The 20,298-nt window shown below is 39.1% G+C and overlaps 1 protein-coding gene across 7 annotated transcripts in view; it reads left to right on the top strand.

The window, feature by feature from the left end:
- tmem161b (transmembrane protein 161B) overlaps positions 1 to 20,298 on the top strand; it is a 96,247-nt gene that overhangs the window by 42,250 nt on the left and 33,699 nt on the right. For 6 of the 7 annotated variants that reach the window (XM_043708683.1, XM_043708700.1, XM_043708724.1 and 3 more), the window contains 4 exons: positions 4,064 to 4,220; positions 14,066 to 14,217; positions 17,193 to 17,253; positions 17,953 to 18,093. In XM_043708683.1, the coding sequence (XP_043564618.1) occupies positions 4,064 to 4,220; positions 14,066 to 14,217; positions 17,193 to 17,253; positions 17,953 to 18,093 (511 nt within the window). The remainder of the gene's footprint in view (positions 1 to 4,063; positions 4,221 to 14,065; positions 14,218 to 17,192; positions 17,254 to 17,952; positions 18,094 to 20,298) is intronic. The other variant, XM_043708692.1, reaches the window with a different exon arrangement.

Here is a 20,298-nt window from a genome sequence, read left to right as displayed (position 1 = left end):
AATTTCCCTGCCAGTATATTTGACACCTTCCAATTTAGGTGCAAACCATCCTTCTTGTACAGGTCACTTCTACCCCAAAAGAGATTCCAGTGACTACTCCTTAGAACTGAGATGAGAAGGAATTTCTTCACCCGGATGATGGTGAATCTGTGGAACTCATTGCCACAGAAGACTCTGGAGGCCAAGTCATTGAGTGTATTTAAGACAGAGACAAGTTCTTAATTCGGAATGGGACCAACGGTTCCAGGGAGAAGGCAGGAGAATGGAGTTGAGAAACGCATTAACCTTGATTGAATGATGGAGTGGACTCAATAGGTCGCCTCATTCTTATGGGCATTACTCTTTAGGAGGTCTCTTTATAATAGTGTTTTCAAATAAATCACCATGAAATACTTACAAGTTAATCTTAAACTCCTTCAGATACACAAACTCACATAACAAGTTCAAAATTCAAACATTTTAAAATAAGTGCTATTTAAAATATGCATAAATCTCTCAATTTGCATTTCTGTAGTGTCAGATAGAATGCCACTATTGCATTTAGGGGAATTTAAATTAATACGAATCTGGAATAAATGCTATTCTTATTAGTGATAATCATGGAACTACATTACTAAATTGTCACCGGGAACATTTGGTTCACTAACTGGTAACAAATCTGTACTCCAGTCTCCTCTATTTGTGACTCCATATCCACAGAAATGTGGATGAGCTTTAACTGTGCCCTAGTGAACCATTGACATGTATCAAACCACTACAGAAAAGTGAAAAGAATAAAACCAATATGCCACCCTTCATTGACCTAGACACGAAGATCAGCATACCGATTCAAACCAGCAAAGTCTTCCTCAGGACATCTGTGCCAAAAGTGAGAGAGTTGCCCCACACTGTAGTCAAGCAATAGCCTGATACTGTCATACTTCCTGAATAATACTTGTACTTCCTCCATTATTGGGTCAAAGTGATAGTTGTATGTCTGCCATCTTCAAGATTACTATCACGCCTCCAATGCAAATGGAGCATTTCCAAACCTGTGACCTGTACCGTCTAGAGGAACAAAAGCAGAACCTATATGGAATGCCAACAGCTGCAAGATCCTTGCCCTTGTTACAATCCTGACTTGAAACTATAAAGCTGTTCCTTCACTGTCGCTGGACTAAATTCCCAGGACTTGAAACCCAACAGCACTATGGTGTGCTCATATCACATTAACTGCAGTGAATCAGGATGACAGCTCACCTCCATTTTCTTGTGGGCAATAAATAGCCACAAACACTCTGATTCGAGAACTAATGGAAAGAATTATCAGGAGTTTCCCAGAGATAGAAAGACAAAGCTGTGAGGAGAGACGGGCAAAACTAACACTCTTTCTCCTGGAGAATAGAAGGTTAAGAGAAGATTCAAGACATGTTAAAATTGAAGTATTTTTATAATTTGAACAAGGAAAGATTAATTATTTCATGTGGGGTGTCTGTAATGATAACTTGTCAGTTTAACTTAGTAGTGAGGGTAAGGAAAAGTTAGAAGAAAAGTTTGCATAAACTTATTGGAGCATGTACTGGTTTGTCTCGGAGTGGTAGAAGCAGGTGCCATTTCACCTTTTAACAGAAAATTGGATAAATATTTGAAACAGCAGATAGCTAAATAGAGAATGTAATGCAGTGGAATTAGTTATTGTTGCATTTGCAAAGAGCCAGAATGAACTTGGTCCAACTAGTTACATTTTGTACTGTAAACTTGTGTTTGAGAGTTGTAGAGTGTTCTGTTTGATGGCCGATTTCTGATAATGTGAAATAAAGTTATTGATTTGATTTATTATTGTCATATAGAATCATACAGCAAGGAGGCAAATTATTTTATCTAAACAGTCTATGCTGAACATAATCTCCAACTAAGCTAATCTCACCTGCCTGCTCCTGACCCATGTCCTTCCAAACCTTGCCCATTCATATAACTACTCTATTATCTTTTAAATGTTGTAATTGTACCCACATCCACCACTTTCTCAGGAAGTTCATTCCACACGTGAACCACCTTCTGTGTAAAAGAAAAATTGCCTCTTACGTCTCTTTAAAATCTCTCTCTCCTCTCACCTTAAAAAATGTGCCCCCTCGTCTTGAAATCTCCCAACCTAGGGGACAGACAACTACCATTAACTCTATCTATACCTCCCATTATTTTATCAGATTGCCTCTCACCACCTATGCTGCAGTGAGAAAGTCCACAACCATTCAGTCTTTTTTTGTAACTCACCTTCCACACCCAGCAACTTCCTGGTAAATATTTTCTGAACCCTCTCCAGCTTGATAATATCTTTCCTATAACTGGGTGACCATAACTGTCCGTAGTATTCCAGAAGAGGCCTCACCAATGTCATGTACAGCCTCAACATGATTTCCCAACTCTATAGGAGAAAGTGAGATGCTGGAGATCAGAGCTGAAAATGTGTTGCTGGAAAAGCACAGCAGGTGCTTTTCCAGCATCCAAGGAACAGGAGAATCGACGTTTTGGACGGTTGGAAGAAGAGCACCTCATCTTCTGCCTGGGAACCCTCCAACCACAAGGGATGAACTAATTTTTCTCCAGTTTCCTCATTTCCCCTCCCCCCACCTTGCCCTCCTCCCTACCTTTTATCTTAGCCAGCTGGACACACTTTCCTCATTCCTGAAGAAGGGCTTATGCTCGAAACGTCGATTCTCCTGCTCCTTGGATGCTGCCTGACCTGCTGCACTTTTCCAGCAACACATTTTCAGTTCCCAACTCTATACTCAAAGGATTGAGCAATAAAGGCAAGTGTGCCAAACAAATTTTTAATCACTCTGCCTATATATGATGCAAAGCTAAAAAAAATTAGGTATCTGCACCCTTAAGTCCTTCTGTTCTACAACACTACTCAAGGCTCGACCATTAATTGTGTAAGCTCTACTCTTGTTTGTTGTACCAAAATGCAATACCTGACATTTATCCAGATTGAAATCCATCTGCCATTTTTTAGCCCATTGACCATTTGATCAAGATCCTTTTGTGATCTTAGAAAACCTTCTTCGCTGTCTACAATGCCACCAGTTTTGGTGTCAAATACCAAGATCATATGAAAAGTACTGTTTTGTGTGCTAATCAGACAAGTCGTGCCGTACATATGTACAACAGCATAATAGAGCAGAATCGAATAATGTAGTTTAAAATTGTAGTATTGAGCTGAGGAAACTCGAGAAACCATTTTAGATTTTTAAAAAATGTGATAGAAAAGGTAGATGGAATGTCTGTGCCCCTCTTCTGCAACAATATAAAATGCTCTAAGTAATTTTTTAAAGAATAATGTAGAGTGGATTTTTAGGAAAAAAGATGTAAACTGGAAAGAACCCTTGGGTTTGGTTTGCAATAACGGTGTTAAAATAATTTAATGAATATGAGCTACCTTGAGATTAAAATTAACTTGAAATAGGAGCATTGCTAGCAGCGGAAACTAGACAGTGGAAAGAGGAGAAATCAAATATATAAGATTCATAAAGTCTTTGATAGAACTTCAAATATAGTGAATATTGATCAGTTCATTGAACAAAGTGCGCTCAATTCGAACAAAAGTTCTAGAAGGGAAATATATATATAGATGATAAAACCAATAATCCACAGTATCAAAATGATTCCTCACAATCTTACATTTTGAATGTGATAGGAGCAAGATTATCATAAATATCTGTTGGGTATTGGCAGAGTGTTTTCAATTTTTTGGCAAGCTAATTGTAAAGTGCGTTGCTGTCTCACCTGTGTTAACAAACTTGTTTTGATTCAAATTTGGAGTTTGCATTCGAAAATAATTTTTCTTTCTTCCCTTTCATTGACTTCTGGATCATACACGAAGCCTGAGATGAGCCTAGATATATATGATAATTGATTGTAGTATCCATTTCTCTACAGCAACTTCAATTGAGTGTGCAATTAGTTGATTTTTAAAAAAGAAAACTGGATGTGGTGTAAATAACTAAGAGGTGATACTATTTTACCTTTTTCTTACAAAAATTTTGAAATACTTGCTTGTTGAAACGTTTACTTTCTTCTACAGTTCTCCATTATTTCCCTGAGTACCAGTGGTTGGTGGATTTTGCTGCTTCAGCCACAGTTGTTTATATTATTACAGAAGTCTACTACAGCCTGACAAACCCTCACAATGAGATGAATATTAGCATAGTTTGGTGCTTGCTTGTCCTTGCCTTTGTTTTGTATCCTTTTAATAGCTGAAGAGTGCAGTAATTAATTTCTGTTTTGACTACTTAATTTAGTTTACAATGTGAAGAGGTTTAGCTTAATTTACAAGCTACATTGCACAGTTGAAAAACATACTCAAGGTTTCTACTTTTATTTGCTTACCCGTTGGTTGCAGTAATGAATTTGGAGCATTTTTCTATGGTATGTTCAATCTTTAACTTGGATCAGGTTATTATATGACCATGTTCTTTGCTTTAAGAAGATTCGAATTTGACTTGAAATATTAACTATTTCTCCCTTCGTGGATGCCGTCAGCCTGCTAAGTTTTCCCAGTACTTCGTGTTTATTTCAGATTTCCAACAATTGTGGTATTTTGCTTTCGTTTGTTAATCAGTGTCCAAATTCAAGGGAAGATAAATAGTTACTTTGTTTCTTTATTTACATTTTTATGGAGTGTGCATTATGTATTGTTTCGTCATGATGGTTGTTGCAGCCTTATTAAAAGCATCATAAAGGCTCGAATTCTGTCCCGCAACTTGTTTACTCACTTTTTCTGTGCTCACAGTTGTATACTTAGAGAGAGAGAGAAGGGGAGAATCATTATGATGATGGCTATGACGTCTCAATGATCAGCTAGGTAAAGTGCTTTGATATATGTCAATGTGTGTGAGTAGGATGAATCATAGTAAATTACAGTAGAGGGAATCCAACCATTTTATTTAAGATCATCAACTTTTACATGAAGTTTAAGAGAGCACTCCATTATAAATAGTATGAAAAGCTCAGTTTAAGCGTGTGCAATAATTTAATGCTGGTAACCATTCGACAGTGGTTGTTATAATGCTGCAGTGAGTAATGATTTATTACTGTTCTTTCAGATGTATTCTTTAGCACTGTACCAAATCTTTTTGTTGAGCCGCAATGTTCATGAGTTTTAAATAATTTGGGTCCTTTCATAGAATGATTTGGGCTATCCCTTAATGCAATAAACTAATTTATTGATGTTTATAAATTTCAAGCAGCAAATTCTTGTTAGCCTGTGAGAAAATGTTATTTATTGGTCAATAAAATGTTTAATACACACAAAAATTTATTTTGGCTCAATTGAGACCAGTGCAATGATGATCACAGCAGGTTATGAGACGAAATAGTGAAATATTAGTAACTGCACTTTTGCAATGTTGTATTGTCTGACTTCTAATTAAAGCTGTCAAAACAAATTAATTTGACAAATATCAAGTCTTGGAAGTTTTGTTTCTCCTCTCCAAAAAAAATCTTTCTTTGTAGCAAAATGGGATTCACCCAAATTGAATTGATTGAAATGCTGCATTTCTGGTACTATTTCAAGATTAGTATACACTCCATTTCTTTTTGTTTGCATAGTTAGTAAATATGTGTATTACTTAATTATGATTGTGCATTATTGATGACATGGCAATTGGTTTAAGTACTCTGATCAAGATTTTTTTCAAAATTTATATTTTAAATTTATTTTGTCTTCTTGTTTCCCTGCCATTGTTTGCTTAATAGCTGGGATGAGTGCAGCCTTATCCAATTTTGGTTACTGCCCTTTGGCTAGTAATATATGTTAGGCTTACATGATGTCTGCCTTAGCTGGTGTGGGAAGCAGCAATTTTAGATTATCAAAGCAACTTTAGGCTCGTTTATTTTTGTGCCTTTTTGAAAGATACATTGTGCAGTCAGTTAGGGGTAATATTACTGGACTAATAATCTAATGTTCAAATCTCAACATGACAGATTGTGAATTCAGAATTTTTTTTTAATTTCTGAAAAATAAGCTGGTCCAAGTAAATGTATGCATGAACCTGTCACATTTTTGTAAAATAAAACTGGTCACTGCTTTCCCCTTCAGGCATGGCTTCCTTTCCTTACCTGGATTGGGCAGTGGAACTCTCCATTAGGTAACAGTGTGTCTGACTGTTACCTGAACTTCTGAAATAGCCTGTCAGTCACCATGTTCTCTTGAGCTTCTACAGTGCCAACAACTCTGAAGGGCAACTAGCTAACCTTTTAATTATACACGCACTTAGTAAATAAATTTAAAATTTATGCAGAAAGGAAATGACATTTATAGATTTTCTTTCATTTACAAATTCACTTATTTTGACTGCTTCTGTTTTTGCTTTATTAAGATTTCCCCAGTTCCTTTAACTTTCTGATTACTACCATATATTAATTTCAAGCTTTTCTTTTATAATTTACCAGTATTCCTTTTATCACGTCAGTGTTTTGTTGGAAACTACATGATAGGTAGTTATCCAAAAAAATTCAACAAATTCTATCCAATGTTGCATTCTGAAAATATGACCTATGCAATTAAATCAAGGCAAGTACAATTAATACTATTAATTATTAAACACTTGATTAATTAATTCTCACCTGAAGCATCGTTTATGTAAAATGCATGGAATCCTACACCAGTATATTAAATACAAATCTACCATCTATGAATGTATTTTTGCAACTAAATGAAAAAGTTTTAAATGACTCAATTTCACAAAGTGTCTTATTTTTAACAAGAATGGTTATGCTGTACCTTGCTTGTACTTGCAATAACACACACTACCTTATTTTTAAAAAAACTACTGCTCTGAAGTACAGTTAATCAAGCAGTATCTTTGATGTAAAATATTTATGGAATTTTATCTTCCAGGAAGAAAATCTGATAATCTGTAGCTGGGCATCTCAAGTTTCTTTGAGAGACCATGTTTTAATTTTGGACTGCTTTAACATTGTACTGATTAGACTGGATGTTTAATAGCAGTTTGATTTTGAGCCTGTTAACATTAGATACCTAGAGACGGCCACTCTAGCAGCCAGGCAAGTCTTGGTGGCCAAAGCTTTGGATAGTTGCAGACCAAAGGTGTGTTGGAAAGAATGAGGCTGAAGTAGTTCAAATATTAACTATTTTTTTTGAGAAGATTTGTAGCTCAGGTTGATAAGTCTGTAAGTTTGCTAGCTGAGCTTGAAGGTTTGTTTTCATACATTTCATCATCATACTAGGTAACATCATCAGTGAGAGTCTCCGGCGAAGTACTGGTGATATGTCCCACCTCTTTATTTATAGGTTTTGGTTTCTGAAGGTGGGTGATGTCATTTCTGGTTCTGTTTTTTATTCAAGAGAAGGTAGATAGGACCAAAATTGATGGAGTTCTGGTTAGAATGCCATACCTGTAATAATTATTTTGCGTGCCTTTGTTTCGCCTGTCTGAGTGTGTGTGTGCGTGTGTTGTCCCAGTCAAAATGGTGTCCTTCTTTATCTGTGTGTACGGAAACTAGTGATAGTGGTTTGTGTCTTTTGGTGGCCAATTGGTGTTCGTGTATCCTGGTGGCAAGTTTCCTGCTAGTTTGTCAGATGTAGTGTTTTTTTTTACAGCTCTTGCATGGTACCTTGTAAATATAGTAATCTTGTAAATCTTAGTTTTGCTGGCAGTATCTAATGGATCCTTTAGGTTCATTACTCACTGTTTAAGTGTGTTTGTAGGTTTGTGGGCTACCATAATGGCAAGGTGTCTGAGTATTTTGGAAGCTATTTCTGATATGTCTTTGATGTATGGTAGTGTGGCTATAGATTTTGGTTGCATTGTATCTGCTTGTTTGATTTTGTTTCTGAGGAATTGGCAGATTGTGTTTATTAGGTACCCGTTTTTCACCAGCAAAACTAACATCATTTACAAGATACCATGCAAGAACTGTGGAAAGCGCTGCATTGAGCAGGCTTGCGGAGGACTTGCCGCTGGGATGCATGAACACCCCACTGTCACTGGTTTCTGTGCATACGGACGAAGGGGGACGCCACTTTGACTTGGACGGCGTGCACTCTCGGACGGGCGAGGCAGGGACATGCACGGGAATTGTTGGAGGTGTCAAGTTCTAGCCAGAACTCCATCTATAAACACATTGATTTGGGTTCTATCTACCTTCCCTTGAAGAGAAGAGCTGGAGGTGACGTCACCCACCTAGAGAGGCCGGGACCTATGGGCGGAGGAGCGGGACGTGCCGCCGGTGCTTCGCCGAGGGGCTCTCACTGGTGATGTTTCTTAGTGTGGTGACGGAACGTCTGGGAGCAGGCCTTTAGGCTCGGTGGGCAAACTTATAGACTTAGTCCAATTACTCTTTATAGAATTCAGAATACTTCTGCTCCCAACCTGAGCTGACAGCCTTTGTTGGTAGATGTGATCCAGTTTTACTATATGTAACATTCACGCCAGACACTACTCTGTAGGCATTTGAAATTATATTGAATCATTAATACATCAGAAACTCAGATTCATCATTATTCAGGAGGTTCCTGTCTGAATCCAACAGGTGTTTCAACTGTCCAAAATACAATGCTATTATTATAGGGAGGAATGGTGACTTCATAGCCTGGATTTTAACTCTCTTGTTCCATCCAATTTCTGCTGGATAGGGAAATTATTTCCTCTCTTTATTCCATTGCACAATGTAAAGTTTCACAAAATAACATACTTACGAGGTGTTGTTAGTCAGCCAAAGTAGCGCAAAAAATGTTATCTTTAAGATTGCGACTGAACTATTATTTTCAATGTGTATTGTAGACTTTTGGGAGTCTTCGTTATTCTCAAACATTCTCTATTCAGATCTCACCAAGCAATTGTGATTTTCACAGAACATTTAGCTATTGTACCTTGTGGAGGTTGTTCTAGATTGTAATTAAAGCATCAGTCTGTGCTCTCTAGTGCTTTATGATGTTATTAGAGCAACATGATTGAATTACAGTATTGTAAATCTCTCTGCGATAGTCATTGCTCTGTGTTCTTCGCTTTGTATAAAAGTGTTTTATTTATGAGCTAAATTGTTCTTTAGCAGACAAGCAATCTATCTATGGTGATGTAATCTTACCCGGAATGTCCTCAGGAATGGAATGTTACTCCCCAGATGCAATATTGCAAGCATGATTGCTGCTATGCTGAGACATGATTGGTTCAAGGACTTTGTTACAAAGTCAGTTGTTTTCAGACAAAGTAATGTTCCTCTTTTAATATAAAATTTGAGGAACAAATTGACACATGGAATGTGGGTAATCTTCCACATGTGGGAATGTCGAACTTCAATTAAATTGTCAATGAATCAAAGAGCATCATATGATTTGCTGCTTGTTCGTTGATGGCCCAGAATTTGTGGTCAGTGACAAAGTGAGGTGCTCCTAGCTGTTTTCAAGAAAAGCTGCCAGCAAAAATCTAGCAACCTCTTTCTCAACAATAGTTTGATGCTGAGTCAACGGGATGTCTTGGATTACAGAGGCAAAGATTTCAGCAAACAGGTAAAATTTCAAACACAAACAGAAAGTGCTGGAGAAACTTGTGTCTGGTAGCATCTGTGGAGAGAAAAGCAGAGTTAACATTTTAAATCGGAACTTGAGGAACAACACCTCGTTTCTCACAGACACTTTACAGCCTCCACGTCTCAACATTGAGCACAATAACTTCAAAAACTGAATGCATTGGTTTTTTTTCCCTCCTTTTTTTTGCATTCTCCCCAATCTCTCTCTCTTTTTCTCTCTCTCTCTCATATGCGCACACCCACAGCCTTGTCTTGTGTACTTTTGTACTTAATAGTGAGAGGACCAATTCTCTCCCTTTACACCCAATCTGCAACTATTTATTTATTTATCCACCATTAACAACCCCTTTGTTCTTTGCACTGGGTCAAAAATAATTAGAAAAAATTCCGACACCTTTTCTTCTATAAATGCCATACCAAACTCTCAACATTAACTCTTTTCCCGTCCACAGATGCTCTAGACTTGCTGAGTTTCTTCAGCATTCTCTGATTTTTTTCATTATTACAATACCATTTGTGAGGTCTTGCTATGTACCAATTGGCTGCCTCCAGGTGGAGGCTGGTACAGTTATAACATTTAAAAGGCATCTGGATGCGTACATGAATAGGAAGGGTTTAGAGGATATGGCCAAGTGCTGGCAAATGGCACTAGATTAATTTAGGATGTCTGGTCAGCATGGACGAGTTGGACTGAAGAGTCTGTTTCTGTATTGTACATCTCTATGACTCGATTACTTTATTACAATAGCAACTTCACTTCAAACAATAACTAATTGTCTGCAAAGCACATTGGGGTTTCCTTGAGTCATAATGGTTTCAGTGGAGTAATAGTAAATGTTGACATTTTTGGAAACAGCACATTCTAGCTCATAACACCGGTGACTATGATTTATTTGAATTGGTAATACAGGACTGATTTGATACCTTCAGTTACAGTCTTGATTTGCTACCCAATTTCATCTAGTTTTGACTCAGTCCTGACTGGGATAGAGGATTATGAATTCAAGTGGCTCTGGTCAATGGCAGAGCATTGAATTACAGACATAGAAATTAAATAATGGATTAGCTTTGATTGAAATTAACAGAATGTGTGATTGTATGATACAAAGTATTACTGAAGGAAGCATCTGTAACAGTTTTGAGATCAATCTTGTAATATAGTGCAGAAACATGGGCAACCTCCAGAAAAAAGGAACAGCAACTGGAGATCTCAATGCTGAGATGGATGTTTGGTGTGACTACAAAGGACAATATCAAAGGATCAATGAATAGTATGAAAATATCAAAGAAAATAGCTGAAAATAATTGAAATAGAATGGTCATCTGTTATGGAGTGAGACAGAGCATGTGGTGAAAAGAGTGACGGAGATGGGATTGTCCAGAAGAAGAAATAGGGTAAGGTGAAGGAAGAATGCAGTCGCTTTGGAAGAGGAATAGGTCACTGACAGGAGGGCATGGAGAAATCTGATCAATTAACATTGCGTTGACCTCAAAATGAGGAGAATGTGAAGAAAAAAGATGTGACTACTTAAATATTGGTTGAGTTTTCTTTTAAGAAAAGCCTTTGGAACAGCATTTTAGTAGATCAGAGATATATACAAATAATAGAAAGCAGAATAATTTTTTAACAAAAGGTAATTGGAATCAAAAACAAAATTAATACAGTGAATGAGGGTGTGGGTAAAATATGCCACTTAATTTCAAGTTTTCTGAATCAAAATTGTAATAAAGTTTGATATACCAGAGTTAGTATAACTTTTCAGATCATTTAGCTTTGTGACATGCATAGCCAAGTACTAACTGTCATATCACTTTTAAAAACTTATTCATTCATTGGATGAGGACATCACTGGCCTCGCCAGCATTTATTACTCATCCTTAATTGCCCAGAGGACAGTTAAAAGTCACCCGCATTGCTGTGGGTCTGGTGTCACATACAGGCCAGACCAAATAAGAATGGCAGTTTTCTTTCCTAAAGGACATTAGTGAACCAGATGGGTTTTTCTGGCAATTGGTAATGGATTTGTGGACTGACTGTGTGGAGTTTGTACGTTCTCCCCGTGTCTGCGTGGGTTTCCTCCGGGTGCTCTGGTTTCCTCCCACAGTCCAAAGATGTGCAGGTTCGGTGAATTGGCCATGCTAAATTGCCCGTAGTGTTAGGTCAAGGGGTAGATGTAGGGGAATGGGTCTGGATGGGTTGCGCTTCGGCGGGTCAGTGTGGACTTGTTGGGCCGAAGGGCCTGTTTCCACACTAAGTAATCTAATCTAATTTTAGCTAACTTTACTGAAGACTTAATAAAAATGCCTGAAGCCAGCAACTGGCAAGTCTAAGAACTCTTTGCGTGAATTAGTAATGGAAGCATCATCTTCAGCATAGATCCTACAATAAAAAGATCCTTTTATGAGCAATTTGTTAATTATATAATGTTTAACCAATTTCTTGAAGTTAATTGAGGAAGGAGTCTGTGCTGTAAATGCAAAGAAGGCAGTTGATGTATTCTATTTAAGTTTCGCCTCTGGACAGGACTGCTCCGAGTGCTATCTTACAGGAGTCGAGTGCTGGTCATAAACCAGCTGGTGGCCGCCATGCTGTGGTACTGGCTGGTCACTTTGGTCCCTCCTCCTGGCTTTGTCCAGAGAACGTTGGTTGACTTCTTCTGGGACAAAAAGATGCACTGGGTCGCTGCGCAGGTTCTGAGTCTCCCTATTGAGGAGGGCGGTCAGTCGCTGGTGTGCGTCCGCACCCAGGTCGCAACGTTCCGCCTTCAGACCTTGCAGCGATACCTTTCCATCAAGCCTCCTCCTAGGTGGTGCGCCGTGGCGACGTATTTTTTCCGCCAGGTGTGTAACCTCAACTATGACACGCAGCTCCTGTTCGTCAACCGTGACAGTTTGGAAGTCGCCCTCAAGACGCTGCTTGTCTTTTACTAGGACCTGATCACTGTCTGGAACATGGTCGAATCATGCCACACCTACCCTCTGGCAGGAGTAGCTGCTGTCGTCAGGGAGCCGTTGCTCAGGAATCCGGACCTCCGTACTCGTGGGTTCGAGGGGCTGTCGGAGGGGAGGGTCATGGTGGCGAGGGTGACCAGGGTCGGGGACGTGCTGGGTGCCGGGGGCCTGGGCTGGACGCTGCCGCAGGACATAGCGAGCAGGGCAGCGGTAAACATCCGGTATGTGGCCACCGCCATCTGACGCCTTAAAACGGCAGTGCTCGGACCCGACGTAGTGCACCAGTTGGAGGACGCTCAGGTGTGCGGTGGGATCCCGTCCGCGCTCACCCCAGCCCGGACGGAATTTCACATTGGCCCCAAGGTCCCATACTTCCCGCGGGAGCCTGTGCCCCACAACCTGAGCCGCCTTCGGAATTTAAATTTTGTTCCCTTTCAGGGGGTAAAAAGGCGGGCCCTGTATAGACTGCTGCTGCACACCGTCCACCTCTTCTCCCTCATCCACCGTCCGGACACGCCTTGGCAGGTTGCGGTGGTTCACGGACTCCCAGCCCAACTGCTTGTTCTGTGGCGCTGTGGAGTCCGTGGACCACGTGTATATTAGGTGTGGGCGTTTGCACTCCCTTTTTGATTTTCTTAAAAACCACCTCCTCTGCTTTTGGTTGCTCTTCAGTCCCACGCTCCTGATCTTCGGGCACCCGGTACAGAGGAGGGAGGGCAGGTCTGAAGACCTCCTCGTGGGTCTGCTCCTGGGCCTGGCCAAACTGGCCATAAACAGGTCCAGGCAGCGGGCCGTGGAGAGGGTCGTTAGGGCCGACTGCCTGCCCCTCTTCCGCGGTTACGTTAGAGCCCAGGTGTCCTTGGAGAAGGAGCATGCGGTGTCCACCAACACCTGGAGTTGTTCAGGGAGAGGTGAGCGCCACAGGGAGTGGAGTGCATTATTTCTCCCTCCAACTCTATTTCTATTTAGTCCCTGCCCTCCCCTTCACTGTTTGATCACACAGCACTGCCCTTTGATGTGAAGGGCACTGCTTGTCACTGGTCACCCAGGTTTTTTCCTATCTTCCTGGTGATGGAAATTGAATAAAGATTCGTGCACTTTGTGTCTCTCACGGTGTCTCACACCTGCACTCTCACACCATGGGTGCTGGGGAAAAATAAGCACTACCGCAGTTAGGCGGTAGTGTGGGGGTTTAAAAGAGAAAAAAATAAACAGAATGCCCCTTCACTTAAAAAAAAAGAAAAAAAAATTAAATGTATCTGTTAAGAAATGAAAGACACACTGGAATCATAGAATAAACATTCTCCATTTGAAACTTAGATATGCAACTCACTAAAAAAGTGCAATTTAAAGTATTCAAATGGAAGGAAAAGAAAAAGGATTAGTTATAAATTTACTACAAGCAACAAAGCACCTGAAATTTCTGTATGATAACTTTGAATTATTTGTAGCACTATAACTACCTTAGAAATCTATTTTTATTTGTCTCCATGTTCTTTACTCCATTTGATATATTATGTCTTAACCAACTTTGAAATTGTGCATTGATTTTAACATGTTTTCCTTAACAAATGTTCTTCAGTAAGGCACTGTTTTCTCTGACAACTCACTACTTTAAAGTGGAAGAAGGTGGAGAGAGGTCAGTCTGCATCACATTTGGCTTTTTCTTCTTTGTAAAAGCCATGGCAATCCTAATTGTGACTGAGAACTATCTGGAGTTCGGACTCGAGACAGGTACTTAAGGCGCTGATTCTAAAAATTTTAACTAATATACACTAGAATGTCAACTTTCAGCCTTATAGCTCAACTTTATTTTGGCATCATTGCAACTATTTTTTCAAATGTTGATTTGCATTAGTGCTGCTCACAAATATTTTCAATTACATTTTCTGTGGCTGGTCGTCTATTTATCTTTCAAGGATTATGATGTTTCTTTGGGGTGCACATTTGCTTAATTTCTTACCACTGACAAATCTGTAGCTGAGAAGAGAACAATGGGGGAGATAGAGAAACAAAAAAAGGGACTAAAGAGGCAGGATGGACTGACACTATCAACAAGTAGGTGTGGGATTGAGTAGGTGGTGACTAGAGTCTGACAAAGTACTGTCAATTCTCTTACACTCGCTATGATATTGATGGTTCCACATAGAGATCAGAAGGCATCAGTAGAGGCTTGACCTGCACTAGAAAAAGCTTTGAGGTTAAGACCAGAGTGAACTGAGCAACAAAGTGACCTAAAATAAATTAGTCAAAGACAGTCATACAGCCTTTCTATATTACATGTGATGTGTATAGATAATTGCAAGCTCTGTGTATATCCATTATTTTACTCCTGGTTCGGTTTGATATATAGCTGATCTGTAAGGAACATTTTTTTAAACTTCAATGATGTAGAACCAGCTGCATAACCTTGGTTTTATGTATAAAATTGTGCTGAGTTCTGGATCAACTTGAAACCTTAGCATATACATTGGGCTGATAATATATCTCTTTCAGCACTGTGCACACCTGCAACGCAGTTAGCTGACCTGTTGATAGTGTCACCACAGTCCATGTGCTGGTAGGACTCTCTGGCCAAGGGATGGAATAACCACATCCAGCAGCTCTCAAAGGTATGCTCTATCCCTTAAAGGGGGAGGTAAATCACCCCACCAGTGGAGTGGTTGAGAACTGCAGCTTTTTAACCATGTTAGTCTGATGATCCTGCTGCATATGGACCTCCACAGAACACCGCTGTTATTTGATAACTGAGCTTGGTCATTCCATACAGTCAGGCAAATGAGTGCTAAGCAGGAGTGAACAATACACATTTGTGTATTGCTGCATAACTCCTTATCTGGCCTGTAGACTTATTGGAGAATATGATCATGCTGCAGTAGATCCTTGTCAGCTTTAACAAAGGGTCAGTTAGACTCAAAACGTCAGCTCTTTTCTCTCCTTATAGATGCTGCCAGACCTTCTGAGATTTTCCAGCATTTTCTCTTTTGGTTTCAGATTCCAGCATCCGCAGTAATTTGCTTTTATGCAGTAGAACCTTCTTTGGCTTAGGTCCTTAGTTGAGTTATAGTTTCTGCAGGAAATTATTTGGTGTTAAAATAACTTTGGGCTTTAATTTGCAGCAGTCTTTATTGTCCAGATTTGCTTTTGGAGGATGTGGTTAATGCAGGAAAAATGCAGATTTAGTAACAGGATTGTGGTGGCTTTTAAGTAGAGAGTACTTCATCCATACTAACAATTTGCAGTATGTCACTGACTTTCTGCATCATGTGTAGTTGGCTGTTGATCTTGAAGCTTATCAGCTTAAGAGTTCAAGTACTACTCTATAGAGACTTGACGATAAAATCCAGATTGACATTGCAGTGCAGTACTGAGTGAATACTGCAATATTGCAGGTCCTAAATTTTGGATGAAGTGTTAAACTGAGGTAACATCTGCATCTTGGATGAACTTTTTAAACATTCCACAGCATTATTTCAAAGCAAACCAGACATGTTCTCTCTAGAATCCTGATCAATGTGCATTTCTCTGCCAAACTCACTGAAACAGTTTATGTGAATATTTATTACGTGAGGGATCTTGCTGAGTTCAATTTACTATGCTTTATTCATTCATTTAGGGGATGTGGATATTGATGGCAGCAGCATTTTTTTTTGTCCGTCCCCAGTTTCCCTTACGAAAATGAGGATAAGCTGTCTTCATGAACCACTGCAATTTATTTGTTATAGGTACACCCACAATACTATTAGGGGAGGGAGTTCCAGGATCTTGAGCTAGTGACACTGGAGGAGCAGCTGTAAATGTCAAAGTCAGAATGGTGAGAGGTTTGGAGGAAAACATGCAGTGCTGGTATCTGCTGCCCTTGTCTTTCTAGATGGTTGTGGGTTGGGAAGGTGTTATCTAGGGAGTTTTGATGAATTTCTGTACTGCATTTTGTGGATGGTGCATGCTGCTAATGTGCATCAATGTGAGGGGAATGAATGTTTGTGAATGTGGTGCCAATTGAGAGAATTTCTTTAACTTCGATGGAGTCCAGCTTCTTGAGTGTTGTTGGAGGTCCATTCATCCAGGCGTGTGGGAAGTATCTCATCAAACTCCTGACTTATGCCTGGTACTGGTGGGCAGCTTTTGGGGAATTAGGAAATAAATTCTTCACTTAAAATTCCTAGCCTCTCATTAATTCTTGTAGCCATAGTATTTATGGGCCTCCTCCAATTCACTTTTTGGTCAGTGGTAACCATCAGGATGTTGACAGGATTTCCTACACAACAAAAGTGACTTACTTCAAAAAGTACTTAATTGGTGCTTTGGAATGAAATAAGGGATGCCAGAAAATACAAATCTTTCTTTCATTTTATTATTCTTTGTTTAAAGTAATTGTATATTTTATTTAAAAGATAGTAGTTATTACTTCAGAAATGTATCAAGAAGTGTCATATATTTCTTCCAAAGTAATTTTACAGATTGAAACTGATGCTTTTCTTTTTAACAAGATTTTTTTTTTAATTGGCAAAAGCATATTCTTTCTGACAATCATATCCTTTATTTGTTCACTCCACATTACAGCAAGCAATGGCTGAATGCTCTGGTTAGAAGGCTGTGGGACCTGGCAACATCCCAACTGTAGTCCCAACCATGGCATTAATTCAAGTATTCCAGCCAAATTAACTGCTCTTTTCTCACCTTCTCTTTTCTTCACTGCTCACATTTAGGGTTTGCAAACTTTTCGGACAGCGCTTTGCAGTTTCTTGAGAAACAAGGCCTTGAATCCCAGTAGGTTGAATAACTTGTATTTTTCTAGTAGCTGTTATTCATGAATTGCTTAAAAATTCTTCATTTGAAATATAAGTTTGTGATTTATCCATGGTATTGTACATTTTCTGTTATGATATTGTGTATTTAATACTAGTTATCATAGTTGCTATTTTTCCTATTCAATTAGAATATAATTTCAAGGATGTGAATAACCATTGTGCAGTATTAAATTAGTGCATTAATGTTTTATTCTGAATGATAAAGATCTGTCGGCATTTGTTTGAGTAATTTGTAAATTTCTTTCCCAACCAAAGATAATTTATTCCATTCTCCCACCAGGTCTAAAAAAAAAGTCAGTAAAGTTTAAATTAGCTGACACGTGCTCTTCTGCTTCAATATTTTTGCTGAGTTGAGGAATTTGATTTACAATGAATTAAAGGCATAAAGGCCGCATTTGGTAGAGCAATTTGATCCTTTAATGTTTGTCACCAGATTGCTATGCAATGAATTGTTAGTGTAGGTGATTCGTCAATGATTGTTTTTTCTAGAAATCTAATATGTAGTTCCATTTTTTTGTTAATTGATAATCAATTATTTGGGTACTTGGACTTGAGGGATATTTTTAAAACGCTATTCTCATTTCTGACATATCTTTTAATATTTCTGTTCTTAATTGATTTTCTTTTTAAAGGAAATCTTTATATTTTGTTATTCCAGGGGCCCTGTCTCGAAACTGACCTTTAAAATGTTCCTGGCTATTTTTTGCGCTTTCATTGGTGCATTTTTGACATTTCCTGGCCTGCGGTTGGCTCAAATGCATCTGGATGCCCTGAATCTTACAAATGAAAGGCTAACACAGTAAGAAAGTTATGATCATGAACTTAATGAAACTTTGCAATTTGTAAAATCTAAAGCAACACAAAAATGTAGAGTCTAAGCAAATTATCTGGCTAATTCTAGAATTTGAAGACTATTATCAGGAGTAAGTATACTGTAAGAAAAACAAACTGCTGCAATGACAAAATTCTGAAATAAAACAAATGTACTGGAAAGTCTCCAGTCCAGTAGCAACTATAAGGAGAAACATAGTGTTTAAGTTTTGAGTCCAATGACTCCTCATTGGAAAGTCTTCCCTATTAATTTATTGTTTCTGCCTTGTTACATCTGTTTGCGAAAGTCAGCTTGCTCCACAGACTTGGAGAACTGGAACGCTGCATCTAGTCATTTTTTTTTGTTCATGGGATGTGGGTATCACTGGTTAGGCCAATATTAATTGCCCCTTCCAAATTGCTATAGAAGCTAGTGATGTTTTCTTGAACCCCTTTAATCTTTGTAGATTAAGGGATGCCCCCATTCCCTGCAATCCTTGTGGTCAAGGGGACCCAACCCCATTGCTGCTTCATAGGGAGTTAGGATTTTGACCCAGCAACTACAAAGGAATGGTGATATAGTTTTAAGTCAGAATGGTAACTGGCTCAGAGGGGAACTTGCAGGTGATGGTGTTCCTATAGAAACCTAGAAAATAGGAGGAGTAAGCCACTTGGCCCTTCAAGTCTGTACTGGGATTCCTTATCGTGGTTGATCCTTGTTGCCATTGTCTTCCCATGCCCTTTGATCCCTTTACCCTGAAAGCTATATCTAACTCATTCTTGAAAGCATTCAGTATATTGGGCTCAACCTACAGCAGAGAATTCCATAGGCTCACCACTCTCTGGGTGAAAAAAATGTTCTCCTCATCTCTATGCATCTGCTGCCTTTGTCCTACGAGGTGGTGGTGGTCACAGTTTAAAATAGGCTGCTGGACAATTCTTTGTGAGTTGACGCAATACCTTTTGTAAATGGTGTACACTGCTGCTATTGAATGTTGATGTTGAAGCTGGTTGATGCGGTGTCAATCAAGAAGGCCGTTTGTCCCAGATTGCTTCTTGTGTTGACCTGTACTCATCTAGGCAAGTAGATGGGATTCCATCAAATGTGTGACTTTCACCTTGTAGATGGTGGACAGGCGTTGGTGAGACAGAAGGTAAGTTACTTGCTGCAGAGTTCCTAACCACTGACTTACTTTGTAGCTACAGTACTTGTATGACTGGTTCACTTCAGTTTGTGATCAATGATAAAACACCAAGGATGTTGATGATGGAAAATTCAGCAATAGTGATACTTTGAATATTGAGGGCTTATGTTTAGATTCTCTTTTGTTGGGAATGGACATTGCCTAACACTTATGTGATACAATTATTACGTGACACTTGCAGCTCAAGGCTGAATATGGTCCCGTTCTTGCTCCATAGGAACATGGAGTGCTTCAGTATATGAGAAATCATGAATAGTACTGAACATTATAATCATCGGCAAACATCCTCACTTGGAGCTGGAAATGTTTACATCTGGGCCACTCCACTAATCAACTCGTGCACTGATGTTTTTGGACTGTGTTGATTGACCTCCAAAACCACTACCAACTTTAATTGTGCTATAGAACATAGAACATTACAGCGCAGTGTAGGCCCTTCGGCCCTTGATGTTGCGCTGACCTGTAAAATCAACCTGAAGCTAATTTAACCTACACTACTCCATTTTCTGTGTGACTGCAACCAGCACAAAGTTTTCCCAGGATTTCTATTGACACTAGCTTTGCTCAGACTCCTTGATGCCACACTCCGTCAAAAGTTGCCTCATGGCAAGGGCATCACTCTTACCTAACCACTAGAATTCAGTTCTTTTTTTTTTGTGTTCAGACTAAGGCAATGATAAGGTCAGCAGTCAAATGTCCCTAATAGAATCCAAACTGAATATCAGTGAGTAGTTTATTTCTTTGCGAGTGCTACTTGATATATTGTGGATGACCTCTTCTATCACTTTGCTAATGATGAAACAGAGACTGCAAGGTTGGTAATTGACTGGGATGCATTTGTCCTGCTTTTTGTGATTGATCATGTCTGGGCAATTTTCTACATTATTGTATCTCAGTATTGTAACTATACTGGAACAGCTTAGCTAGAATTGGGGGCTAGTTCTGTATCATAAATCTTTAGTACTATTGTCAAAATGTTGTCAGTGTGC

This window comes from Chiloscyllium plagiosum, chromosome 2 (assembly GCF_004010195.1).
Source record: "Chiloscyllium plagiosum isolate BGI_BamShark_2017 chromosome 2, ASM401019v2, whole genome shotgun sequence".
Lineage (NCBI taxonomy): Eukaryota > Metazoa > Chordata > Chondrichthyes > Orectolobiformes > Hemiscylliidae > Chiloscyllium > Chiloscyllium plagiosum.
This window is presented reverse-complemented; position numbering and strand designations above follow the sequence as displayed.